General features: G+C 38.6%; 1 protein-coding gene across 8 annotated transcripts; it reads right to left on the bottom strand.

The window, feature by feature from the left end:
• Positions 1–80: 80 nt before the first annotated feature.
• On the bottom strand, positions 81–27,248 carry KYAT3 (kynurenine aminotransferase 3). Of its 8 annotated transcripts, XR_011048654.1 has the most exons (17): positions 27,048–27,245; positions 24,507–24,550; positions 22,441–22,572; positions 19,195–19,253; positions 17,813–17,957; positions 14,629–14,778; positions 13,320–13,406; positions 11,794–11,916; positions 11,583–11,703; positions 8,138–8,214; positions 7,154–7,243; positions 6,340–6,526; positions 5,244–5,317; positions 4,706–4,792; positions 2,196–3,291; positions 1,278–1,384; positions 81–117 (listed from the first exon to the last, which is right to left on the bottom strand). XR_011048654.1 is itself a non-coding variant. In XM_068406525.1 (16 exons), exons 4-16 carry the CDS (start codon positions 22,537–22,539, stop codon positions 3,229–3,231), a joined length of 1,362 nt encoding a protein of 453 aa, XP_068262626.1. In that variant the 5' UTR covers positions 22,540–22,541; positions 23,363–23,426; positions 24,507–24,550; positions 26,782–26,935; the 3' UTR covers positions 1,447–3,228. The 8 variants fall into 8 exon arrangements, 7 of the variants coding, with proteins under 7 accessions (XP_068262626.1, XP_068262622.1, XP_068262621.1 ...); XM_068406525.1 differs by lacking the exons at positions 81–117; positions 1,278–1,384; positions 27,048–27,245 and adding exons at positions 23,363–23,426; positions 26,782–26,935 and having other exon boundaries at positions 1,447–3,291; positions 22,441–22,541; XM_068406521.1 differs by lacking the exons at positions 81–117; positions 1,278–1,384 and having other exon boundaries at positions 1,447–3,291; positions 4,706–4,789; positions 27,048–27,248.
• Positions 27,249–27,860: the final 612 nt, after the last annotated feature.

Genomic DNA, 27,860 nt, shown 5'->3' with positions numbered 1-27,860 from the left:
AATGAAGGAAACAATAAATACCCAGAGCAGCTGAATTATGCTTGGTATGTTAATTCATCTCTGCATCTTATGTGTTCAGCCATTTGATGAAACAAAAAGATTACCTCATTACAGCACCTGGACAAAATAGGAAAAAAGAAATTTAAACTACTCAAGTCTAATACAATGGGTCCTATAACATGAGGGTAATGGTTTAACCCCATCTGGCAACTAAGCACCACACAGCTGCTCACTCCCCACCCTGTGGTGGGATGGGGGGAGAATTGGAAGGGTAAAAGTAAGAAAGAAACTTGTGAATTGAGATAAAAACAGTTTAATAATTACAAAGAAATACTAATAAAAAAAAAAAAGGAAAAGAAAGGGGAAGAAAAAACAAAGAGAGAGGAAAATAAAACCCAAGACAGACAAGTGATGCAAATGAAAACAATTGCTCATCACCAACGGACTGATGCCCAGCCAGTGCCCAAGCAGCAGCCCCTCCCATCAGCCCCCCCCCAGTTTTATTGCTGAGCAGACATCATATGGTCTGGGATATCCCTTTGGTCAGTTGGGGTCAGCTGTCCCCGCTGTGTCCCCTCCCAACTTCTTGTGCACCCCCAACCTACTCACTGGCAGGGCAGTTTGAGGAGCAGAAAAGGCCTTGACACTGTGCAAGCGCTGCTCAGCAGTAACAAAAACATGTGTATTATCAACACTGTTTGCAGCACAAATCCAAAACATGGCCCCACACCAGCAACTGTGAAGAAAATTAACGCTATCACAGCCAAAACCAGTACACACGGGTAAGGCTCTGCACCTACACACAGTGCAGAGCTATCTTTAAACATTGGCCACCTGTGTCCCAACTCAAATTTAGTGCTTCAGCAGGTGAGTTATTAGCATATTAATGAGATATTTGAAGCAGTCAAACATAACAATGGAAAAAAAATTTTGCTATAGTTTTCTTAATTTTCTCTTCAGCCCTGTGTATCATTTTTCTTTCATGCATATTCTAGACTGATTTTACAGAGGGTGCCCCATTTGCCAATGAGAGTAATATAAGCGTGTTACATCCAGTCTTTTGGAAGCAGTGAGGTGCTGCCTTTTTTTTTTTTTTTAACAGAGCAATGAAAACACTGTAGAGAGGTGAATGGAAGAACCCTTAATACCTTACTACTGTTGTGAGGCCACATAACCCAATTATGTATGTGCTCACATGCTAACAACCCAGCTATCTCAGAAAATCTTAGAGCATAGAAATAAGGTTTTAAAAATACTTAGAGAATTGTGCTCTGTACCTGTTATCTTCAAGAAAAGCATGATGCAATGACCTTTAAAACTTTTTATGTATAACAGCGATGAAAATAATATTACTTGCATAAGGTTTAATTGCATTGAAAAGCACCTGTTTCAAGGACAAGAAACCAAAATTCAAATATTTTATTATTTTTGTATCATTTCAGAGGCTTAAGAAATTAGAAGATTTTTATTCACACAATCATACAAACATTTCATAGAAGCCTGTTTTTAACATGTATTTATGCTAGAAAAATTTTCTTAATTTTATAAAAAATTACTTTTCGATTAAAGTGACAGACTGTTTTACATTTTCCTTTCCCAAATTATCATGCAGCTCAATAGACTGTTGCACTGCAACAGCACGGCTCCCTAGGGCAACTTACAAAACCAGATTTTAAAGTCCTTGTAAAATAGAGTATAGATTTCACAGAAACTTACTATCTTAAAAAAATAGTTCCTGCTGGAACTTAATGTGGGAATTTCCGCATGAAATTCATGCTCAAATTTCAGTTAAGTCATTTTAATTACTAAATAGATTTTTTACACAAAGACTACACACCACCTTAAAAATACGAGCCAACCATTTTCTGGTGAGATTTGGGGAACAGCAGTGCAAGACAGCTACAAAGACTACATAAGTCCCTGCTACTGGACTCCCAAAAGCCCAAGGCCAAGATGTACTAATGAAAAAGCCTAGCAGCTGTTCTCACAGTCCAGTTCCTGTACTTTTTTTAGGCCCTGCCCATGGTCACAGTCTAATGGAATTCAGTTAAGATTCCAGCTGTTTGTTCAAAGAGTGAGTAAAATATTTGCAAAACTAGCTATTGAATTTGTTCAGGCTTTCCACCATAAGGCCTGTGGGAAGAATATAGAAACAACATGGAGAACATAACACACAGCCTTAAAAGGTTACCTACCTGGACTGCTTCTGCTAGTGGGAAACCCATCCACAGAAGAAAAGATCGCAGAGAACTGAAGTAGGAGGCAACTAGAAATGAATTCCCCATATTGATCTCTTTTGAAACAGTCCTTTATCAACTGAGCTTGAAATAAAGTGAGTTGAGCTCCACAGCACGGTATTAGGCCCATCTCTACGCTCCCCCTAGATCTAAAGAGTTTGAAATGAGTTTGGTGTGAAGCTACCAATGTTGTGAACATGGTAAGGAAAAGGATGACAGAATTAATCATGTCACTGTACATCTGATTGTGAAGGAGCCTCTAAGGCAAAGTCTTCTCTTTTGCTTTGTAGATTCATCCAGGTAATAAATAAATAAATAGACATAAGTAAATAGAATTCCTATTCTAGATGCCACTTTTATAATTTTATTGAGGACTGAACAGTTTCAGAACAGCACACAGGACTATTGTGGGAAAATAAAATAGTAATTACGCAACTTAGCACTTTTCATTCTTGCCTATAGTATAAATACTGTATTGATTTAACTCAATCACTTTATTAAACTGATGCAATTTGTGCATGGACAGGGTAGGTAGGCATGTATGTAGAAACTCACTGCAATTACCTAACATGAGGCATATCTTCATTTTCCTCCACTGCAGGCTATTGGGTTTCACAATGTTTAAGTCTCACCCCTAGTTCCTATACTCATACCAAAAACACCTCCCACTTTTTTCTTGTAAGTTTTAAAATACCTGTATCACGTATTTAATTTACACAGTCTCCTACAAATTTTTGTCTTTCAGTACAAGAAATGAATCCCATAGATTTTTTTTTTAGGAAAAAAGTAAATGATTTTGAAAAGACTGGAAATAACCTCCAAGTTGCATTACACACATTTCAGTAAATCATTGTTCAACTTCTCAGCAGGTGGCAGCACAAAGTTATTTACAATGTCATATTAATTCTGTACTAAGTAATTTGTTCTTAAATTTGCAATAAAATCCCTACTATTAGATAATTATACCGGATGGAAGACTTGATAAGAAAAATCAGGCTGTCTGTTTATTCCAGTTCTTCAGGATCACTTCAGCTGCATCTAGTGTGCTGTCTTTCTGCAAAATAAGGAATATCACTATTACTGCAAGTATGGAGTTCTTAAAAAGAGAGTAGCAGTCATGATTATATCATCCCAAATCAATATTTGGCAGTTTCACTTGCATCCTGTAAATACCTGTCAGTCAGTTTTTCATTAACAGTTATAGCTACAAATCTAGACTACACAAAGAATTTGATGCTGATTCCTTGCAAATATTTATCAGGTATGTTTAAAAGATAACATATTTTCTCAGCATTCATGCTATCAGATTTAATGAAAGCAATACTTACATAAACGCCTGGCATTTATGCAGTGATGTACTTGGTAGCTGTATACTGGAGACATGCTAGCGTATTTTCCTGATCTTTATGTGTACAGTTGGGATTTTTAAATCTCCATGCAACCAAGTTGGGCCGTGAACTACTTAAACATAATCCCTCTAAATACGGGTAATCTATCCACTGGCCAGTTGTGTGGCTTGGCTACAACCCGGTGAGTCATACAAGTAGTCTTTAACTTGACATGATTAGTGCTGTTCATCCCGGGCAAGCCACATTTACAACCAGCAAGTTGCATCCTGGTTGTTACTGGCTCAGTTTGTATCATAGTCTTTATACCTCATCAAAAGAACAAAGTAACACAAGCAGAAACCCCCCTTCATTACTGGTTCAAGCTAAGGCTCCAATCTTTATATTAGCACAGTTAAGGAGTTGCACATGTTCCATTATGCTGACCCTGTTACAGAACAACTGGGAAACATCTTAGGGCTGCAGGCTTATCAAAGCTTATGTGCCTGTCCTCAAAGTCTTCCAGTCATTTGAAAAACAGATGCAACAGGAGGAAGAGTATGTGAAAAAGAGGTGCTCACAAAATGGCAAAAGCCAGCCAATTCACAAAAAACACATAAGATAACTTCCTGTGTCTTTGTTTTCTTTTGTAATTTGGAGCTCGTGTGAAACCCTATGTATTTTCAGGCAAGTGAGCTAAACTTGAAGGTGACCTTTTCACTGTTTTTGTTGTTGGAAACTGAACGGGCATGGGGTATACCACTCTGCTATACAATTATTCTCTGCTCTGGATTCTAGAATTCACCTTAACTGACAGCATACCTGTGTCATTCATTTTCACTGTCACCACTGGTCAAGAATGTTTTTAAAAATCAATAGAGTAAGCTAAAAAAGGCCTACCCACCCAGCTGTTTTCTGCCAGTTGCCCTTCTTAGCCCTGCAACCCACATTTATGGTTTAAAGTCCCTCAGCAAAAACACAGCTGAAGCTACTTTGTGCTGAATTTTACACCAAGCTAACTTTCTGTTCCTAAAACCATCCAACTCGGGAGATCCTGGGCAAAATGTAACAATCAGTCTCTTGCAGATTTCTGTACTGCATTGATTTTTAGGAGTCTTAAGTCTTCCCAGGACACAAATTTACCTTAATGAAGCAAAAACGTATATATTTTTCAAACTGCCTTTTTGTCTCAGGACCACAGAACGCTGAAAGAGGAATTGCTGACAGCTTCTGAAACAAAAAATAGAAATATCACTTGCTTATTTTATATGTGTATTAAAAAAAAAATCTGTTTTAAACATGTTGATTTTACTATTCCATTTCTAGATTTCTCCCTCCCAACATATGAGGTAAAGACAAGGTTCAGTTTTGTATGCAATACTTAGGCTTAACTAAATTCAAATTACTTTTCTTAGACAAAACATTTCAAACGAACTTATTATTACAACTAGCATTTAAGCAGGCTGAAAGAAAAGGGCTGGGAAGATACACAAACCTACAGGGTACATTTTCAGCATATTTAGCAATATTTTAGCCACATCATTATTAGCAGTTACTATAAACACCAAATAATATTTTGAATGCAGTATCTCTACTACATTATTTAATAAGTATGGTTGCACTGCTCTTATTTTCAATAGAAAAGCATTTCTAAAACTAGAGTATGACTAAGACATCTTACCTTAGACGTTATCATCCATCTGACAAATTTATAATCATAAGGTTGTTTCTCATCTACATCAGAGAGATCAACATCTAAAAATATAAATTTAAAACAAACACATTCTAAGATTTCCTAGACTCCATTGGGAAGGCATTCGTTAACAGCACTTTATTATAGTTAATACTTAAGAACAAAGATCTATACTTTTGTTTTAAAATATAATTTTAAAATTATACTATAACAATTAAAATAGGTCAACAGATTGAACTATTCCATTCTGACCTGAGCATTTGCTTTCCATTCAAAGCAAATTCAGACATGTAGCTTGGAAGAAAGCCATGCAGTACGCCAAGAAGTCCTCAAGTCTGGGTTATTGAGGGATCAGTGCTGTGGAGGGTACTGAAGAGTGTATTTATTGCATGGACAGCAATAATCACTGCAACTGCAGTTTTCTCATCTGTGAAACTGGGGTATCTAAAACTTTCTGACACATGGTAGCACTGCAAGGTCCAGCTGTGTTTAAACATTTCTGTGTGAATGACAAGTGCCATTAGGACCAGTTAGTGAAAAATGCAGCACTAGAAAATGTTCCCCTGTGGGAATTATTCCTCCAATGTTACCATAACCTGAATCTCCAAAAGGTTTTGTAAATTTTGGTAGCATTTTATAGTGTTTAGAAATCAGAATGCCTCAAAGAGCCTTCAGGGTATGACTTCAGATTAAGAAAAACAAACAAACAAAAAACAACAGAAAAGGGAAAGTACAAATGGTAAAAACTCAGGATATTAAGCCAGATGCTTGGCCCTCAACATTTTTCATAATCGGAGACCTTTAGAAAATAGAAATTTTTATCCACCTCCTTTATCCTCCCTAAAAACCTTGCCAAAGCCTTGCAAAACCTGGACAGTAGTTAGGATCACAAACAAAGGCTTTGCTGAAGCTTATAAAATCTACCTCCCAGGTTAAGGTCAAACAGCAAATTTCAGTCTCCATTAGTACTTCTGACAACATTATCCAAACATGAAATGAGAATATAGTTTAAAATGAAAGTTGCATTGTGAACTTAACTATAATATTTGCTTTCCGCACCCTTTTTAATAAACTTCATACTAACTTAATGTAGAAACATCAACAATCATAAAGTATCCTCCATCTGGAATGACAGGCTTTAGTCCAGCTTCTTGAAGTAGCTGAGCCATCCGATCACGCTTGCTTTCCAGCTCTCGAGACAGTGAGTAAAAATAGCAGTCTGGGTCATCCATGCGTTTATAGTCTATCCAAAATGCTTGTGCCAAAGCCTCCTGAAAATATAATCAATGTTCAGAGTACTCATGGACACTCAGTAAACTCACACACTTCCTACTGAAATCAGATGGATTTTTCTTCGATTCTGGCCCTTATTAAGCAAATTAGCATATACAAATTACACAAGCTACGTCCAAGAACGTAATTTGTTTGTTACTTTGTGCTTGGGCAACACCCAAAGCAGCCAATCTATAGGCTAGGCACTAATCATATACAGAAGTCACAGTCCTTGACACAAGGGTTTACAATCTGAACTGAAGCTAAGTTTAAATTATTGATGATTATGTATCACAGCAGACTAGAAACTGGTAGACAGAGGTAATGCTCAGTAAAACAAGACCTTCTTGCAACAACTTTTATTTGTATTTGCTAGGAAAATAACTAAGATTGTCATGTTTTATGCAAGAAGCAGCAGTTTGTAGGTGAAAGAAGAAAGAATCTGCAAGACTGTGATTTTTTTTTTTCTTTAAATGTCTGGTGAGCTGATTTGTCTCCTCTTCTTGCACCCCAGAAGATGTATTTTGAAAACTAAAAATTCATTGTTCTGATTATTGTTTTATTACAGTGAGGCCTACAGTTTTTCTACACCAGAAAATAACCTCCTCTGCCCCATCTGTACCTACCTGCAATGGAGTTGGGCAAGTATACAGTGTATTTTGGTGAACAACTTGCAAATGCTTAATCAGGTTCTGGGGGCCAATAGACCAACCAAGCTAAGGGAAGAAAGCATGTATATGTTATACTTCCAGCAATGCTGTTACTAAAAATTAACAAAGAATTAAAATTAGCCAATGTCTTAAGTTTTCCTGTTTTAAGAATTGGTACTGAATTTGTTTTGATAAAGAATTCGGAAAAAAGATGGTTTACACAAAGTTTGCTGAATGACGCCCTTAAAAAAATTCTAGATTCGAGACAACAGTTATAGTTTTGCTTATCCCTGTCTCTCATAGGGTACTGAGCAAACTTTTAACTTTTCATATAACAAGGATTAGAAATTAAACTGAGCATTTATTAGGAATGTTACTCCTAATTGTTTTAGAATCTTTCCATCTCATAAGCCTCTGTGTCAAAGGTGGTTCGAGCATAAAGCAAAGCTCACTAGTGAATCATATATGTCATGGTTCCATTTGAACACAGGTATTGAAGAAGAATTTATTTGCCAAATGGTTTAAAATACATATCAGAAAGTAAACAAAAATATTTAAGTCAAGCAAAATATTATCATTAAATATTTTACAGAAATATAAGCCATTCCAAAACATACCATTATTACAATCTGAAAATACCACCACAAAACTGGAAAGTTAAAATATTATATTATTCATGTTTTCTCCAAGAATCTTGACTGGTTTTGAACAAATCACACTGTTTATTTTTTTTAGTATTGTTTTCTCACAAGAGCTTACTAATTGAGAGACAAGAAAAGAATTAAAACATGGGTGTTCAAGATAGGTAATTGCTCCAACTGAATGCTATCTTCATGTTTTGGAGACACGGAGATTTGCCAGAAGCTTTCAAAAGACAGGTCATAAAAATGGAGACTTTTTTAGTGTAATAAATGCATTGTTATTTATATAACTGAACTCTTTTATATTGATTCTTCTTACCTTCCAGCCAGTTACGCTATATGTTTTTCCGGCACTTCCTATAGTTATTGTTCTTTCCCACATACCTGGCAACGTAGCTGTATATAAAATAAAATTAATTGGGTACAGGTGCACTCACATATTTCATAAAGTCAGAAAAACTGTACTGCCCCTAGCTCAGAGCTGTATGATGATATATCATTGCAGCATATTAAGCAAGCAATGAGAATATTGTAAAATTATAGCAATTGTAACAAATGAGAAAGGATATATGGGCCAATGCTTTTTGGCATGAAAAGAAGGTAAGGATTAATGAAAGGAAAAATAAGAGGCAGAAAACAAGAGGCGCAGTTTGTGAAAACTACATGTTAGTTACCCTCAGCTAAAATGCATAATTATTCGTAAGGAAGATATGATCTAAGAAGTGGCTACCCATTCATCTCAAGACAGCATTATTTCTGATACCTGATAATAGCACCACATACAACATTAACTCAGGCACTGCAAACCAATTTAATAGAATTGTCCAGTTCAGTGTCACTGGCTGTCTCAGACATCAGAAAAAGAAAAGAATTACTAAGACTTCTAACCCAGAACACCACAAAAATCAGAAAACGAGCAGAGTGAGTAAATAAATTACATTCTGTTAATAATTTGAACAGGCCTAGGCCTGATTGACCATAGCAGCTAAGCTAAGGATGTCTGCAAGGATTAAGGGATGCATGGAGGCCTATCTCTGTCTCTGTATTTGTATCTGGTAGGAGACCAAAATCCTTTGTTTCCTTTCCAAGGAGATGATGGAGCAAAGGTCTCTTCCTGTAGTTTGCAAATTTTTTTCTGTACACTGCTTCAGGGGAGCTCTATTTGGACTCTTTAACTTAATTAATTTTCAACAGAAACAGATAAATCAATACACACTTAAGTCTGACACAAAGTTAGACAAGGTCATACCTCTACTGCAATTGCAGTGGCAAACAACGTCCGGCTCCACCTCATTTGTACACTAGAACCACTACCAATGAATCTGTCAATTGTTAAATCCCCTCTTTAGGGAGACCAATGAACAATGATTTTCCAAATAAAACCACTGAATCACATAAGGAAGTTTTTGCAGCAGTTATCTGCATTAGACATGGTATAAGTCTTTGCAGATATTTGAAAACATGTATTGTATTTTTTTGAGCACACTTGCCAAGAAGAGAAATAAAACAGCAGGAAAGAAACTCATTCCTATTAGCCCATCCATATTCACTCAACTGCTCTGTGACCTTGAAAACAAAAAGGCAGTTTGAACAGATGCATCTTCTAGCTAGCTAGGTCAAGAGTATAGATCACTTCCTAAAGGCAACCAAACCAGCTCTGACAGACTGCAAAAAGAATTGAATTTCAAAGCTAATGCCCTCTAGCGAGGGGCAGTTTCCCACATAGTCATAGGAATTCAACCTTGGAGACGGAATGTAACAGCATTTCAAACAATAGCAGCAGCAAAAGGGCACAGGGGAAGAAGCAGCTCTATCGCTTTTACAAGCAGCAAGGTTTAAATAGAGAAGAAAATTCCAACGTGCCATATGGCAACATCATTATATGACACCCTAACCAAGACTGACTACAATTTAAAAACTAATGAAGTGCACACTAACACATATAATAAGCCTGTTACCTGGGATGGCTTTCAGCTCATTGAGAGGCTTGTTCAGAGTCCTCAGTTATGAGACACAATCTCTATATCTGCCAGTGCAACCCTAATCATTACTTAGAGGAGGTCTACGGTTTTACGGAAGTCAGAAAATGATGAGAAACATGATGAAGTGCTCTACACTACAGAAAACTGCTTCAGTGACAGCACAAAGACTGTACTCAATTTATGATCTGTGGCTAGCAACCCCTGTTAAATTGCGTTAAGGAACCACCACCAGATCCTGTAAATTGAAGCAATATCCATTTTGCATCTCTCACAAAAAAAGTGTCACTGCATTTGATGGAATACGTAGAAGTTAATATCGAAACATAAGAGTTTTTAAATAGTGAAGTAACACATTCATTTTTTTCTTGTATTATCTTTTCCAGATTTAAAAAAAAAATCTAAGAAACTTAAGTTGAAAAGAGCAGATCTTGTTCCTTTTACTGAAATAATGTTACTCTTTACAGTGTTACCCTGAAGGTTTTATAGTCATTTTAATACTAAAGGCAAAAGATGGTATCATGCGATTTGTTAGAGAATATGTACCTAAACCTAGCTGACTAACTGTCCAGGCTTTAACTTGCATTATCAGTACATGGTATTTTTACATTTTATGCTAAACTACAGAATGCCTTTTGTTCAACTGGAAATGTTTTGGTTTGAAACATTAAAATGACAATACTGACACTAACAAACAATAGAGTTACTATGTCTTAAGAATTCACCACCTGTCCACTAAGACAAAGCATAGCTGACAACATGAGTGCTTGGAGCTCATGAAGAAAGCTTTGATTTAACTCATTTTACTTGGCAACTTGGACAAGATAAGCCACACATGATCAGTTACTGTGGTAACTTGTTAGGATGCACTGACTCAGATTACTATCACATGAACGTACGCAAAGTGTTCGCCCTTCTTCCATGTCTGAAGGTCTTCAAAAAAGTATCACTATCAAGGCACCACAACACCCATGAAATTAGGCCACTTTCAAAAAAGACTCATAGCCTATGCATGGCCAATGCTATCAATGTACTGCAGCTGTATGATCAGCAACTGTGTAGCTGAGCTAATAAGTATTGCAAAGTCATTTAGAAGCAAAACAAGAGGAACTGGGACATAACATCATATTTGGTTTTCTGGTTTGTTCTTGCAATGGTGCTTTACCCCTGTAGCAATGCTGCCTGAAGACTTCAGCACGCTTTCACACCACCTATGCAGCAACTTACTTAACTGAATTCAATGTTTAACACTGTCTCTGCACTTTGGAGGGACAGTGTTCATGCACTATCTCCTACTAACCTTTATACTTTTTTTTCTCTTTTTATAAGTAGTGGCGCAAAAATAATTGTGTTTCTCATTATGCATTTCCCTCATTGATTATCTCTACAATGCTTTGAGAAGGAAGTTTTAATTCCTGTTCCTTCTATTAGTTCTTCAGCAAAGCACAGTCCAATATACATGAACGGCAGTTATACTTGTCACAGCCAACAAAGTAACTGAATAAGGATGGGATGTTCAGTTGATCATAACTGATTTATGAGCATCAGTCCCACTGTTTTTATGGATATCTGCTCCAAAGTCACTTAAGAGCTTTTGGAAATTCTATTTGGAAATTATTCTTTAAAATATTTTCAGAAAAGGGGGGGCTCTCCTCCTTAGAGCCTAAACATTGTCAAATAGTCAAAGCTTGACGTTTGAGCTCCTTGCAGCAACCATTATCTCTGAGAGGCACGTTTACAACATCATTCCACAACCACTTCTAAGATACCAGAAAAAATCAGTACCTATTTTAATGTGTTTCTTTCCTTTGTACACCAGCCATTCATACACCTCGTCACTGATGCACAGGGTATCGTGTTTAATACAGAGATCAGCTATTACCTGGAGCTCTTCTCTGGTAAACACCTAGGACACAAGAAAGTAGGGGACAATGCATTAATCATAGCATTTAAGGCATACTCTGAAATTACAGTAATGTTAAAGCAGGACTCTTACCTTGCCTGTAGGGTTGTGGGGGGTATTCAGAATAATCGCTTTTGTTTTGGAATTAAATTTATTTGCAAGTTCAGCAGGTTCTAAGACCCAGTCAGCACTAGATGCAGAGTTTCCATAATTTTTCTAAAAAAAATCAAATAAATTTATGCATTGCTTGAATACAACATGTTACATCCAAAACAGAGATGCCCAGCTTACCACACTCAGACGCTAATAACCATACTTGAACAACCTATCTAATCTGTCCTGCTCTCCTGGTAGAAGGCACTTCTAGGAACAGGCAGGGAGGCTAAGAGCAAGGTAAATTATTATGACAGGGGCTGTCCTCTCCTGGCCACTGTCCGTCTTAAAGACTCCCCAGGAACTGGTTTCCAGGATCTGGTTCCACACGTGCCGATTATATAATAGTGTGTAATGCAGGAAGCCCAGTCACATGACAGGAGAGTTTATGGCCTTCCCAGACACTAGAACAAGTGTGTGCATACTTGGCTGGAAAGATTGATCACCACTGAAGAGATTCAAGGTCTTTTCCTCCCTCCTTGTCCATATGAAAATGGTCAAACAGTTAAAAATTTGCACCACTGAGGCTCTGAAGTTGCTGTGGTATTACACAAGGATAACAGAAGTTTGGGACAGTTGCTGCAGAAAACAAAGAGCTTGTCCACACTAACTTTCTGACACCTGCACGTTACTGGAAGAGGGCCAGACCAAAAACAAGGGTGTGAAACAGAAAATACTTGGAGGAACTCTGTCATTCAAAACGTTCCTAGAAGGCGGGCACCCAGAGGAACAGTCTCACCTACTCCCACTGCAGTCCTAGAGGTTTTGTCACTGTGTTGTTCTGATTTCATGGTGTTCATGGAACAGTCCTGCCTAAAGAGCCCCTCAGCCCTCCCCACGCAAGGCTGCCAGTCACCCAAGGCAACAATAACAGGATCGACACTTTGCATCCGGAACAATCCTTGCAAGCTGCCAGCATAATGCCAGCAGTACCAATCTGAAAATTAACCCATACCAAAATTATTTCTTTTTACCAATAAAAGAAACCGTAATTCCAGGATGTATGGCAAATATGTCTACTGCATGATCGCCCCTTCTTTAGTAAGCAGATTTTGAAAAAGAAATTATATTCTGTCATTGTAGGAGTTGTTGAAGAGATCAGAAACCAAATCTTTTGAAAACCAGCAGATACAGAAATTGCAGAGATATGTTATCCTCCTTGCCTTATTTGCACTGAAAACGTTTTCTGATGATATCAAAAAAAGGAATTTTGGTCAGCTTTCAGAATGCACAAATTAAAGTAAATGAGAAATATTGTCCCACATCCTCCAACACTAATAAAATATTCTGTCTGCTTTGGATTATTATTGTCTCAGACTTACACTATAGCAATCTATCCCATTTTTATATAATTGGATATTATGAAAAACTATACGGAAGAGCATCACCTAGAAGGTGTTCATCAAACTGTATTGAGTATGGATGAGAAACTTTATATGATAAATATTTTTTTTAAAGCTACTCACATATCTCAGTGGGATAAAAATAGGCTTTGCACCCGCCATCTTCACCATCGGTTCGTAACAGTCATAAAACGGCTCTACTATTATTACCTGAAATTACAATCATTAGTATCAGAAATAGAGAATTTACCACGCATGATACCATCGTATTTCCAGATGTACTTTGGTGGTATAACTTGAGAATGTTTCTGGCTCTCCATCCTGATCTAACATTGCAGAATATTCCTCCTTTTAGAACATCACATAACAATGTCCTCAGTATAAGTATGATAAGCATTACTCATTTTTGACAACACACACAGGCTGTTCTTCTATAGTTAGACATTACAACTATTAAGATATAATATTAGGAATGTTTGGTTCCTGCACAGAGCTTTAAAGGTGCAAGGCAAAGATGCAAAGACCAGAGACAGCAACAGCAAATTTTTGAACCACAGCACAGCTGCCCTAATTCCGTCCATGAAATTCTGGGATTTCCAAGTATCCAGAAATCCCAAAAGAATGGCTTAAGGCCTCAAATTCAATCAGAAGAAAATTTTCAGGTAGAAAAAGAGGACAAATTCAAGGAAAATTGCGTAGAGGCTAGATAATAGGAAAACAAAAGAACACCCAAAGGCTAATAGCAGAGAACTGTTATAAAAAAAGAGAAATTAATTATCAGAGCTACAGAAAAGGAAGATACACATGAGAATACATTATACAAGTGAAACCAACAAAACACTGAAAGCCAAATGCATGACAACACAAAAAGTTTTGTCCACTACAGATACAAATAACCCCTCTAAATAACTTTTAATATCATTGTTAAAAAGGCAGACATCAGTAGCAAAGGGATGAATCGTCACAGCTAGTACAGTAAATTAACAATTCTTTCTTTAAAGGACTTTGCTGCTTTTCTGGTATGCTGCTACCATGCAATGGTCCAGAACTTGATACACAAAGGTTATTCAAACACCAACAATAATTCACACCACCCTTAGTCTTCTGTTGCAGACAACAGCCCACAAGTTTTCTCAAATAAGTAATCAGTGTATATTGTGTCTCCTAACAGTAATAGTGATAAAGAAACTGCTACAGGTACCATAAGTGTGAAAGAAAGAGGTTTGTAAGTTGGTGAATGATAGGAAGACATCCAAAGGATAGTCTCCTGATCACAGCTTCTGAAACTGTAACTCAGGTGTGCAACTGTAACAAATGAAATTAAAGGAGATCAGAAAGAAGCCCCAACATTAACTAACAAAAGTAGACAAATAAACAACTGGCAAATTCTCATTTCAGTGAGTATATGTGAATATTTCAAACAAAAACTTACTTCGTCTCCCTCTTCAATTAATGCCTGTATTGTACTAAAGAGAGATCCATAAGCTCCCACGGTCACCAGGATATCTGTGAGAGGATCAATCTTTCTTCCACAAACCCTCTCATACACTTGAGACAAGGCTTTCACCAGCGATGGATGTCCCTGTTTGAAGCAAACAAATGCAACTGATTGGTGCGTTCCTCTGCAAAGCCTATGTCTGGGGTTTTTTCCACATATATCAAAAATAATACATTTTGAAATAGAAAAATACGAGATGACCCCTCAGTGTTAATGGCTGTTAACAGGCAGCATGGTTTAAAGTTTTTGCACGTTAGGGGAAAAAAAGTGGTTCCAATTTATTTGTATCTACTAAGAAATTCTTTTTATATATCTGACACTTTTTAATTTCTACCTTATTATCACATTTCAGAATAGCTCCAGATAGCCTACAGGAGAGCTAGGACAAAACACAGGAGAAGAGAAGGGAATTCTCTGACACCAATTCATCCTCACCCCATTTAAAGTCTCTTTCCCACCTGCTCATATTCCCATGTAAAGCTTCTATTCTGTTTTCTTTCCTTATCGTTCAACCAGAAGTATTTGGTGCAAGGTAAATCTTTTGTTCTGTTTATATACTGCTGATAAACAGCACTTGTGATCAGAATGATGATTCCTACCGTCATATCCCCAGTCTCAGAGCACCATTCACCATTTATGTTCCCTACAGGGACGTCGCGGTTAACACACTCTTCTCAAAATGTGCAAAGAACAAGAAAACAAGCATGCAGCAAAGATCATATACAATATGGAAATAAGAAGTCACCATTCTGTTTACTCAGGAAGACTACAGGTTTCCTGCTGTGAAAATCCTTTTTCTTTTTGGATACTTGGTAGAAATAGACAACAGTTCAATGAGAAAATGCAACTATGTAACAAAAATCCTTTTCTAAAATATTGAACATTGTACCTCTACACACAAGGCATAAAATCATGAACCCTTCTGTAAACAAGAACATTACCATAAATTAAGGCTTACAAGTCATTGTTGATTCAAATGACAGCCATTTCTTGCCATGAGTGTGTCAGCTACACAGGAATGCTGCACCACCCAAGTCACGTTGGGTCACAACAGGCCATAGCCCCACAGTCAATGAGAGGTCCAAGTGCCACAGCAAGCTGAGACAATGTCTCAATTATCAGATGGATGTGCATCATCCATACTCATCCCTTCCATATTTGCTACCACAAATACTTGTGCTCAAAAACCTTAGCAGTGCAGAAGTTTGTAGAGGAAGTGCAAAGGCTGAAGATGGGAATATTGGTAAAAATTCCTCATTAATTACTATCTACAGTACAATATATCTGCAAACATTCATCATTATCATGGGAATTATCAAACTATTTCGAAATAAAGAACAAAGTGACAGAAGTAAATATTGAATACTTGCATGCATTTGGAAATGATATTTATGCTTGATTTGCAAATTGGTTTAGAGAATCAGTCTGTGAATATTTGCTGCAAGGTAGACTGTAGCCTCTATTCTCTCTGTAACCTTTCCCCGTGTGCCAAGGGTCCTCCAAAACCTATTTGCCCGGTGAGCAAAGATTTTTCAGGTGCCTTATTGTGGGTGATGAACATACTAATGCCTAGCCCAGAAGTTCAGTAAATCCCAGCCATCTTTTGTGTGTGTCCAACACTAAATAATTGCTTTATACTTTCAAGTTTACATATATACATAGAAAGAGAGGTTTTTATATAACTCTCTCTCTCATACTTGCAGAGACTATTTGCATACAGGTATAGGTGATTAAACAAAGTGACCTAGAGAGGGATGGAGTGACACTACATTCACTGGGGATTTTTTTTCCTTTCTGTTCTTGCCAGGGCCCCAAGTGCCCTAACAGGCCTCAATGGCCCTAACTAGACTCACCTGGGGCCTCTACCTAGAACTGTGCCCCTAGTCCAGGGGCTTCATTTAAGTGCTATGCAGTAGGGTTGCTGGTCTGCAATTCAATTACAGCCATGCCTGTACCTGGTCATAGACCCTGTTGAACCTGGCCCCTTCCTGTAGATTGATTTTGTGGCTTGACCTTACACCTGCCTTGTCACCCTGGACCTGTCCAGTGATCACTGGGTTATGTCCAACCATGGTCAGCATTGCCAGGCCTGACCTGTGGATTGACTTCCTGGCTCAACCTCAGGCCCACCTCACCACCACAAGCTTGCCTGGTGATCTGCGCTGACCTCAGCCACCATCTCTGGGCCTGGCCTGCTCAGGTACTGTGGGACTGGGCCCTGGCTGGTGAGGCCTCCACCCTGCTCGCTGTGATAGCTTCTCCTTTAGGGAGCTGCGGGCCACTGCCGCTCCCCATCAGTTCTAACGCATGCAGATTCTCAAAGAATAGGCAAAAAGTTACGCTGGAATATATACATAATGATATCACAACTACCAACGCAATTGCTGGCCTACGTGGCTATACAATGTTTTTCTATCACTGTTGCATAACATGGTCATCTAGTAAAATATTAGATAGACTCCTTAGGGTCTTGTAGCAATCCTGACACATGATTCTCAGTTGGGCAATATGGTTTATCTTTACCACAAAATAAAAGAAAGACAAACCAAACAAGGAAGCAGTCATACTAAAACACCAATGGTCCACTTGAATATCCTGCCTTGGACAATGATAGATGCCACACACTCACACCCACCTCAAGACATAAACTCTGCAAGCAAACTTACAGAATGGGTAGTGACTATCTTCCAGGGGCAAAAACTTACTGTTTTCATCACTTCCTAATCTCCACTGAAATCTACTAAATGTTCTGGGCGAATCTTTGCTTGATCCTAGAGGTGCTGTCTCAGGTGGTATCAAGTATGTCTTTCTCATTCTACCATTATCCTATCTGATTCATGTTTACACTGACCAAAATCATAGGTAAATGTATAATTTACACTCTTCAAAGACAACCTATCCCACATGTGCTCTATCATTTTGCTCTTGCTGAAGGATTCTGCCTTAAAGAAGCCTACAAAGAGGATGTTCATTAGTCACAGATAAGGCTACTCAATCAACTTATTTTGAGACATAAACAGTATGGCCTACAGATAAAACTAATTTAAAGCAAAGTCAATTTTTTTCCCTGTGACACGTTCTCCACTGAACTTGGGTCCTTAAGTTCCACAGTACTTACAAAGCCTCGTGTGTACTGGTTCAGTCTGTCAACTGCTGCTGCCTTTGCCAGTTCTTCTTTAACATAGCTGGGAGGGGATATATCGGGAAGGCCTTGACCAAGATTAACAATTGAGGGATCTGCTGCCACCTTTGTAAATTCAACCCTAAAGGCAAAAAACATCTTAAAGTTAACATACCAGATAAAATTATCTTTTCCTTCATTAACATTAAAAGGCAAAAAAAGTATTTCACTTTGCCAAATTCACAGCAGTGGAAACAGGTTTAAGTAGAGTGCTCCCATGGACAGGTGGCGGCTGGGACAGTGATAAGTAACCACAAGAGTCAGAAGGAACCAAATAAAAGGCTGACTTTCTGCATCCATAGAATAACTTTTCTGCCAGCAGAACTGTGCTCAGACGTGCACACACGCAAACACACAGTAACTCTGATATGGGCAGAAATGAAACGCTACCCTCTTTGCAAAATGAAGTAGACCTAATTATAACAGGCACATTAAATGATTTAAAGGCCAGATTCTGTCAAGTGAAGGCGTCATTTAAACCATGCAGTCACCTCAGAGTGCTATAATTTTTTTTTTTGTTATTTTAGGCAACAGACTGTTTCAGGCTGTTCGTTAACTGTTCCTAATAGCCTGCCAGATATGAACATTAGGATTCTTGAACATTTTTTTTTTCCTCCCTTCACAGGTAAGCTTTGCATTTTACCCTTTCCTCACTACCCAAATGTTAACAAAATCAAAAAAAAAAAACCAAACAAACCAAAAAAAACCCCACATAGCATCACAGTTCTGTCAAAAATGAATACAAATTGCTAAAAATGAGTTTGAGGCTGGATGACCAAAACACCTTGTGTGTCTATATACACATCTATACATACAACTAATGTAAGCCCAAAACAGTGTTTTCGCCAAGTAACAAAATGCCATATTTACCAGTGATGGCAATATTGCTTTAAGACCAATTTAATACCTAGAAAAAAGTGTATTAAAAATAATGAGCTAAATAATAAAGACAAGTATAATAGCTTTAAAAAGGAATCTGACTCATTTGGTAAACACAAATCAAGCATAATTGAAATACGTTACTCAACAAAATTAACATTGAAATTTGGAAGTCAGCTATACTACCATGTCCAAGTGTTATCTTATGTGGTTTACTAGATGAAGAGAAGCCCAAGCCTAATATTTAAAGCTCAAGAATAAGAATTACTTCACACCTTTAACAGAATTTGGTTCACTGCTACTAAGCAAGTGCGAAATATATTTCAGCAGAGATAGCAAATGCTATGTACCTTCTTATTGGCAATAGTTATCAATTTGGAAAGAAAATACATTGGCCAAAGACATTTTCTGAAATTTGCAGATATTTTCCTTTTACTTACCACACATTGCTATCAAGGCCTTCAATCCGTCTTGTGTTTTTGTGTCTGAAGGCCATTGTCTGCAAGATCAAAATATACAGACAGAAGGGTTTTGTTAAGAAAGACAAAGTACTGTATTGTTGGATTCTGCATGACAAACCCTCCTTCATGCTTTCTCAAATATACCATTGCCAGCTGAGTTCAGTAGTTACACAAAATTATAGACATGTTCTTTCATTAAAGCTTCTATAAAAGCTTGAATTCAGACTAAGAAGAAAATACACAAAAACGTCCTAAATTCTCATTCATCATTATCTAAAGCCACTGAACTTTCAGCAAGGATGGAGCAGGGGCGTAATTTAGCTCAATAGCTTTAAAAGATGACCTAAAAAGAAAAAAATAGGGTACATACATTCTTTTTCCTTTCTATGATACACTAACAACTTAAAGACTGTGTTATTTCTAGCCTAATTCCTGCTCAATCCAGTTTGGAAAGCACGCATTTTCAATGTAATTTTATTTGTTAAATTGATGGCTGAGAGGAAAATAGAACAGACATTTCCTATTTTCATTCAGACTTTTAAAACTTTAAAGTATTAACTTACAGCACAGCAAAACCACATTAGAACATGTTTTTGCTGTATATTCAGACCTCAATTAAGGTCTTGGAAAACTGCTTTAGAATAGACTTTCAATGAGTACTCTCTATAAAGGCAGAGAAAAACTTATTGATAGTTGTGGTATTTTTAAGCTAAAAAGAGAAAAGAAAGTTAGGGAAAAAAACAGATTTATTTCTATGTGCAAACAAAAAAGTGCAAGCCCATTTCTATCTTTGTAAACCACTTTGATACTGGAAAAAAATTACATAGGAATTACATAGTCCCTCAGTACTCGAGACACTCCTGTTTCTGAGTCAGACTACTGATTTTAGTGACATTTACCACTGCTAGCTATTGCTATTGTCTCAAAGATTCAAAAACCATACTCTAGCTACCATACTCTGAGAAGAAAACGTCTGTGTTACCATTACACTCCAAGTTTCAACTTTGAATCAATGGGAATGACTCATAGTAGAAATATTATGCAGGCACATGTTTGCACTCAACCTGTTTAAAGTAATGAAGCTACCATATACATAATGATTTGAAGAATGGGAAGCTATAAAATTAAACAGATCCTTCTCTGCTCATATGTCTTCTCTATAGATCTTATTCTGACCTCATCTGTGAGACTCAAACACGAGAGGAATTGAGCACAGGACACCTTTTATTTGTCCTCAGGAAGAAAAGCATTAAGATAACTAGACAGATGAAGTTGTACTTCTTGACACAGAACAAGACAGAGTTAGGAAGGAGTTCTGACTAGATAATCTGTACTGCATCTATTTAAAAACACACATATAGTTTAGAAGATTAATCCAATTTTACAGTGTATGTCTTGATAAATATGATTAATGTTTGGCTGTACTATATAAATACAAATAGCACAGGTACTACTTAGACTGAGCCCCACACACATATCTTTTTTCACATGCTAGACTACCTCCCATATCAAAAGAAATAAGACTTCTCACCTTGAATCTTTCCAGTTAATAATGAGAACTCTGTATCCTGCCATGGGTAAATTCGTTCCATTGACCAGCTCTTCTTGAAATTGTTTCAATTTGTTAAAAGCGAACGGCTTAGCAACTGCATGGCTTTTATAATTAACTATAATGTAAACCTACATTAAGTAACCTTCTCTAGCTAAAAATGTATTGACAAGTAAAATAAGTCTTCACCTTACAGCTCTCATGCTATTTTAAGTTTAAATATTTAATGATTCAAGTCTTCCTATTTATTTTTTCTTGTGCCTTGAAACTAGTTTTAGAACAGAACAGCTGGACCTGCATTAGCTTTCAAGTTTTCACAGATTCAGCTTACAGTGGGGCTCAGGTCCACCTTATTACTTTGAGAAAGCCAACCAATTAACTGACATTTTAAAATGATACCTTAATTAGCATTCTTTCTTCCAGAAGATCATGAAAATTCTTAAGACTCTTTTTTCTTTTAGCCCAGTTATGTCATCACTTGATAATCTGCAAGCCATTTCTAGGTACAGGGCTAGGATTCCCATGAGTTTAAGATTGGTGTTAAGCAGGAGAGATATGTCCTCATCAAGCTCTAACTCTGACCTCCTGCTTTCCCTAACACTTTCTATCAGGGAAACCACCTGATAGAAAGTCAGTGGCTGCTCATATTTATCTTTCTTCCTAATACAAAGAAACTTGTGATTAAATTGAATGGCAATATGTTTAATAATGATAGAAGCAAATACTTTTACATGGTGCATAATTAAATTGTGGAGTTCAATGTCAAAAGCTACAACTGAAGCAAATATCTTAAGAAAATTAAAAAAAAACAGTATTAGATTTCGGCACATTCAGTGAGAATATCCAACTCCATTAAGCAGAATGCAAGTACTTACAGCATATAAAAAATTGACTCAGGCAAAAGCTGACCTTCAAAGTGGCTTGCACGCTAAAAGAAACTTGTGATATGGGCAAAATATGCTACAACTGTTCAGTATAATGGTTCGAACATCAGTTTTGAAGGATCTGACATGTGCCTTGGTTGACCAAGTTACTGACTAGATGAACTCCTGTTCTGACCTGGGAACACAATTTACATTCCAGTGTTCTATACGCAATGCAGACTGTGACCTCCAACCACCTCCCATATTGCAAAGCTCTGTATTCTCTCAACAAAACTGGAAGACTTAAAATGAAGCTACACAATCTTATAAGTAGTAAAGCTGGGAAACTGAGAAGATTCTGTATAAAATTAAGTTTGAGGTACTTATATACCCCTTGTTATTGCAGCATCAAGAAGCATCACTACTCTCATTTCATTAAAGGAAAACCAAGATACAAAGAAATTCTCTTACCAAAAGTCTGTGATAAAGCTGAGATTGAACCTGTCTCCTGTATCTGAAGTTCTAGTGCCCTAACAACTAGGCAATCCTTCTGGCCTGATATGTGCTAGATGTGACTTTAAAGACTGAAAAGAATACACAAAGCAATAATCACCAAATTGTTACACTAGCATGGTAAAATATTTGACTGATTCAAATATCTTACTTTGTTCTCGATATTGAATGTTTGGATCAATGTAACAAGAAATAAAGAAAACACAGCTAATGCATATATATTGGCAACATTGCAAAATTAGTGCATATCTAAAATATTGCACAAAGTAGTTTTATCTATGAAGCTGAAGGAATACTTACTGCAGAGGCTGAAAGTTTGATGGATCTGGAAAGCAAATCTGTTCGTAGTTGGTATGTCCTAATGCCAAGGCAACAGAAGCTTCGTGAAGCAAAAAGCATGCCTGCGTAATAAGTAAATGACCTGAAAAAAACCTTCAGATTCCAGGAATGAGTTTCTACACACCACTAAACAATTTTACAAGATAAGATCCCCTTCTCTTCCCTTCAGTGACTTTGTTTCATTAAAATACGTTCTAGTAAATTATTACCTTATCACATTTGCAAGCATAGAGGATGAAACTTTTTAACCGACAGGGCTGCAAAATGTTTCTGGATGTTTAGAAGGAAGGTTTCCTGTATTTGACAGCACTGATCTTCTTTTCCTTGAATGATAACTAAGACTAAATGCAATTCAAGGTTCAAAGTTTCTGTTGGAATTGTCATGAAAATGTGTTTCTGTAATAAAAATTGCTATTACAGTTGCCAATTTAGACAGAATAAAAAGAGCCCCATTTTTAAAAAGTCACACAGCTTTAGACCTGGTCTCCATTCTCAAGTGTTTCAAATCAGGTATTCTGAAACTGAGATAATTAAGATCACCAGTCACACTGGAGAGGCAGGCCTACGCACTTTATATAACTCTATCAAGTTTTGCCACAGTGACTTGGCAAACATCAAATATCTACCACGGCAGAAAACAGACAGCTAGAAAGGACGTTCTGTGTGGAGTAACAGATCATTCACTGATTGGAGAAAATGTGCCCTGATAATCAATAACTATAAAAAAGAAGTAGGAGATGGTACTTCAGGCAACTACTTCTAGAATGTATTTTTAAACATATATCTTGGATAACATTGTCAGTCAAAATGACTAGAAAGAGAAAAACATGCAACCCATAGACCTATGTTAGAAACACATAGCCACAGCAGTATAATTACTAACTTTGTTTTCCATGGTCTGCTCATTAAAGAATAGATAACCCTTGCTTCCCCCCAGACTTTGCCACCTGAAAATGGGAAGAAAACAAAAAAGAAAGAAAAAACTACGCTATTTGTACTAGAAACAAAGGCATGCCATTGCCTGTTAAAATAATACCATGCAAGCCTTGCAGATAGAAGTAGAGAAGGTAATTCAATATCAAAGCAAAATATTATTTTTTCATTAAGAAAAATGGATTTAGTCCAACAAGAAAGTGTTTTTTACACTATCAATGTAAACTAATAGAAAAAGTCAACCAATACTCCCTTTTAAGAATGCTTCATTGAATGAGTTAAGTTTTGAAAGTGTGTTGATTTTGCCTTTCTCTTATTCCAGTGCTACATACTCAACCTCAATTCTGAAATTGAGGTCTTTCTCACACAGTACTGAGTTGTAGCTAACTCAATTAGACCCTCAATGATATCCGTGTAATCCCACTGCATTTAGCAATCTGCAAGTATACAACTCATTGATGCTTCCTTTACAAGAAGAAACACCGGTGATTTCCTCAGCTCTACTGGCCTGAGGACTAGCCAAACTAAACAGCAATTAAATCTTTGACTCTAGTCAGCAGATACTCTGAAAGACACAAAATAAATATATCTGTTTAAAAAGATCTGTAAATACATTTTAAGTTACTTTTAATAACAGCACTTAGCTCATTTGACATAATGTTTGATAATAACTACGTAAAAGCAAAAAGATTGTGAAGGCCTCTATTTCTCTCCTTGTATATGCTTATAAAAACTACTTATGTAATATAGTGATACTATCTTAAAATGTGACTATAACAATAGCGCTGTTCTCTCAGGGTCAGACCAGAGACGGGGTTACTCTTGCAGCACACTGTGAACACTTGCAGTAGCTAGCACAGAGGGACAAACATGCATATCTTTGCCCGTTTCATTTTGTATTGAGGAGTAGCAAAATGAAATAAAAAACTTGCAAACCTTGCATGCAAAATTGCAACTTTTTTAAGAAAAATTATTAACAATTGTAAAGACTTGCAGCATTAGTGCCATGCTGCGCTGAGTGTGTTATTTGACAAGCCGTTATGTGACAAAAGGCAATCATGCAAAACAACAACATAGCATGAGGAGCAGCAGACCTGATCACTGTGGCGTGGTCGATCTCTGCAGGTACCTAAAATACCTGGAGTAAAAAATGATATCCACCTTTAACACCACATAAATGTACAAATTGTGAAAACTTCATGAGGAACATAGGCAACAACACTTTGCTGGACAGCCTCAGTAGGGAAAGTCAAGGCACTAGCATGTAACATTTGTCCCACTACATTTCAATCTTTGTGACACTTTTCCAGCGAAAGCTGAACAGCATTTGTTCAGACTCAAGAGCACTCGAGACAAGACTACTAGCCACTAAATGGGAAAGCCTCCTATAAAATACTTTTATGACTTTCTTTCTAAAAATACCTCTTTCTCTCTTCTGTAACACTGAGTACTTTCATCTACGCTACTCTAGGGAGTAAAGGCAAAGGCCTCCTTAATATAACCAGATACTCTCCCACACTGATCTCAAAAAAAAAGCAAGACCTACTCTTTTCTTTTCCCCCCAAACACACACATTCCCACTATAATTGTATATGACACATTAATATATATCACAGGCTCAAGAGAATTATTTACTGTTACTTTTAGGATGAGTGCACACTTAATTATTACCTTTGTATGTGTTTTGGCAATGACCAAGTATGTCTAAGACATCAATGAGATGTTTTATGTCCTAAGGTCAGTTTTTCCCATCAAGATAGAAAGTTTCTTGCAGCTCAGGGAAGTTATACAGTACTAGGCAGCTACAGAGGTACTGCAAGCCCTGTTTCAACTCTCTTGAAAAATTGTAACGTTCTTCAAACACAGAAAATGCACTGGTCTTTGTGGGGGGGAATGAAAAGGTATTGATTTTTTCTTTCTTAGTCTGATTAATATATTTTTTTCAATCTTGGAACCAGGTACGGCTTTTTGGCCAAGAGTCGTGTCTGTTAAACTCAGGAATTAACAGTAAGGAATACTTTTCATCCCATTCTAATTTTCAGTGCTCTGAAGCATTCATGCTTTAACTCGTAGTCAGTCCTCCTAGAATTCACGCTTGCATGCTTACAGAGAAAACAGGAAAATTAACGTTAGGGAAAAAAGGATTTTGAATGACTACTCCTGCAGCTTCCTATTTTTGCAGGGGAGTGAGAAGCAAGGAAGGCTACCAGAAAGGTCAACACAGTAAATGTTTTTTAGCGGGGCTGGGAGGAAGACATATTCTGGTTGCTAATCTGGTTTAAATTCAGATTTGGCGATTTAAACTAGACTGGAAGATATAGTCAGACTTTGTTGTGGGAACTCTATGAATACATCTTTGTACTAACAATCATTTAGTTCATGCTGTACCAATCCAGCACATAAACCTCTGAGTTGCAGGCTCTTCTGCTCCCTGCACAGCTGCCAGCCTCCTGGTCATACAGTACCCTGACCTCAGATGCTGCTGTACCACCGGGGCATTTTATGAAAAGTTACATGTTTGTAATGAATTGATTTTTTTTCCCTTTGAAACTAAAGGCCAAATACTGCTGTCCCTTCATTTTTGAGCTTCAGTTATACCACCTCTATAAAAACAATGCATTTGAGCTTGAAAGACTTATGGTCAGACCCTGTAAGCTGCCGCATTTTTTCCATGTAGCAAGTAGTCTCATTTTACTGTGCAGTCTCAGTGATAAACGTTACTAGAAACACTGCAAGCCCATCAGCCACCACAATAATATAAATATAATCCCTGTTAGATTTGTGTTGTGTTTAGTATTTGTTGGATACACAAACCTGGAAACTGTTACATCTCAGCCAAACTTTGTGAATCCTTGGAAAGACTGTCTCTTCTATGGGTCTAGAGGATGAACACTTTACAGAAGGAAAGGGTGCCATCTTAACGAGGCCCCTCCAAAACTTTTTTCCTACCATCTAGAAGTAATAAACGACATGCCAAGCCAAGAGAACTGTTGCTAAAATTGCTGGACTCAGGGAAGTTGGGTATTCTTATTAAGGACACTGAACTTAAAAACTGTTGTATGCAAAGGATTTGTCACAGTAGTAAACATTTTGTCGTTTCTTCTTCCATAATCTACATGGAACAGAGAAAACTGAGCATGGAGAAATAAATTTTACCGTCTAGAATGAGGAGAGGGATGAGGTTGTGGCGGTTTTTGTCACTTGTTCCCCCCATGCTGCAGCTTTGCCATTTAGCCACTTCATATCGCACTCACGCGTTCACTGACCCCCTCCACCCACACGTATTTTCAGCCTGAAGCACTCCGCCTTCGCAGCGCAAAGTCTGAAAGGCCAGAAACTGCCGGGCACCAGCAAACCCCCCGCCCTCACCGACTGCGCCGCGTTCAGCAGGAGGGAGGGGGCCGGCCGCGGGACGCCGCCACACGTTCGCACTCCGCGCTCGCCGGGCCCCCGGCCGCTCCGAGGGCCAACAAACGCCGCCACCCGCCACCCCCAGCTCAGGCTGGCAGCCGGCGCGGCCCGGCCCGGCCCGGCCCAGCCCGCCCCGGGGCCGCTCCCCCGCAGGCCCCCGGCAGAGAGAGGCCCTGAGGACAGCGCCTGCGCCTCCACCTCCGCCCCGCGCCGCCACAACTCACCGCCCCGGCGCCGCCGCCCGCGAAAGGAGGTGCAGAGCCGCCAGGGCGGAGCTAGGCCGTGAGCGGCGGGGGGCGCCCCCGCCCTGCCTCCCGCGAGCGCTCCCTCGCGGCGCCTCAGGGGAAGGGGCGGGAAAGCCCTGAGGGAAATGGCGGCCCCGGGGGGCAGGGGCGGCCTTTCCCTCATCGCCCGCCGGGGCAGGACACCGACTGGGCCGTGAGCGGCCGAAGAGAGTGTAAAGCTGCGTGGCCTGAGATAGGTGAAGTCCTGCCCCGCATCTGGAGCGGGAGGGCGGGCGGGAGCGGGCTGCCCAGGGCGGGTTTCCCAGGGCGGGTTTCCCGCGGGCGCCTCCTCGCAGGTGCCCCAGAGCCGCCGGGGGAGTGAGGAGCGGGGGGCGGGCGGTGGCACCGGTCGGCACGGCCTGGACAGCGCGGCGGGAAGGCAGCGCGCCCTGCCGTGGGCTCTCGGGCCTCACTCCTGAGGCGGGGGCGACCCGCCAAAGCGCGACGTTAGTCACGGTACCGAGGCAGGCGACTGAGGTGGCACTGCGCGAAGGTCTCACCAGTACGCCATGCGGGTGAAAGGCTGCTGCTAGGCGGGAGGTCTGCTGGCAAAGTAAGGCACAGCAACCTGGCTGAACGTTTTGGAAATGTCTCCCCATTTCCAAGTTCTGGTGGATTTTTTGTCAGATCTTGAATTATGATTTTTTCTGATCTCTTCATGCTCAAATGCTTCTTGATACGGAGGTACACACACATACGCGTAGCATCTCCCGAACAACACAAATTGTTGCTCAGTTGGGATAAACTGGGCTA

The sequence above is a fragment of the Nyctibius grandis genome, chromosome 8, assembly GCF_013368605.1.
Source record: "Nyctibius grandis isolate bNycGra1 chromosome 8, bNycGra1.pri, whole genome shotgun sequence".
NCBI lineage: Eukaryota > Metazoa > Chordata > Aves > Nyctibiiformes > Nyctibiidae > Nyctibius > Nyctibius grandis.
The sequence above is the reverse complement of the archived record's forward strand: the minus strand, read 5'-3'. Positions and strand labels throughout refer to the sequence as shown.

What these genes read in the sequence shown, in the direction of transcription:
- KYAT3 (XM_068406520.1), bottom strand. Translation starts at nt 27,231, where the DNA reads ATGAGGGAAAGGCCGCCCCTGCCCCCCGGGGCCGCCATTTCCCTCAGG. An exon ending in CGGGCGGCGGCGCCGGGGCG is followed by an intron (nt 24,551 to 27,047) that starts GTGAGTTGTGGC and finishes TTTTTACTCCAG; the next exon opens with GTATTTTAGGTACCTGCAGA. An exon ending in ACCAGTACACACGAGGCTTT is followed by an intron (nt 14,779 to 17,812) that starts GTAAGTACTGTG and finishes TGCTTCAAACAG; the next exon opens with GGACATCCATCGCTGGTGAA.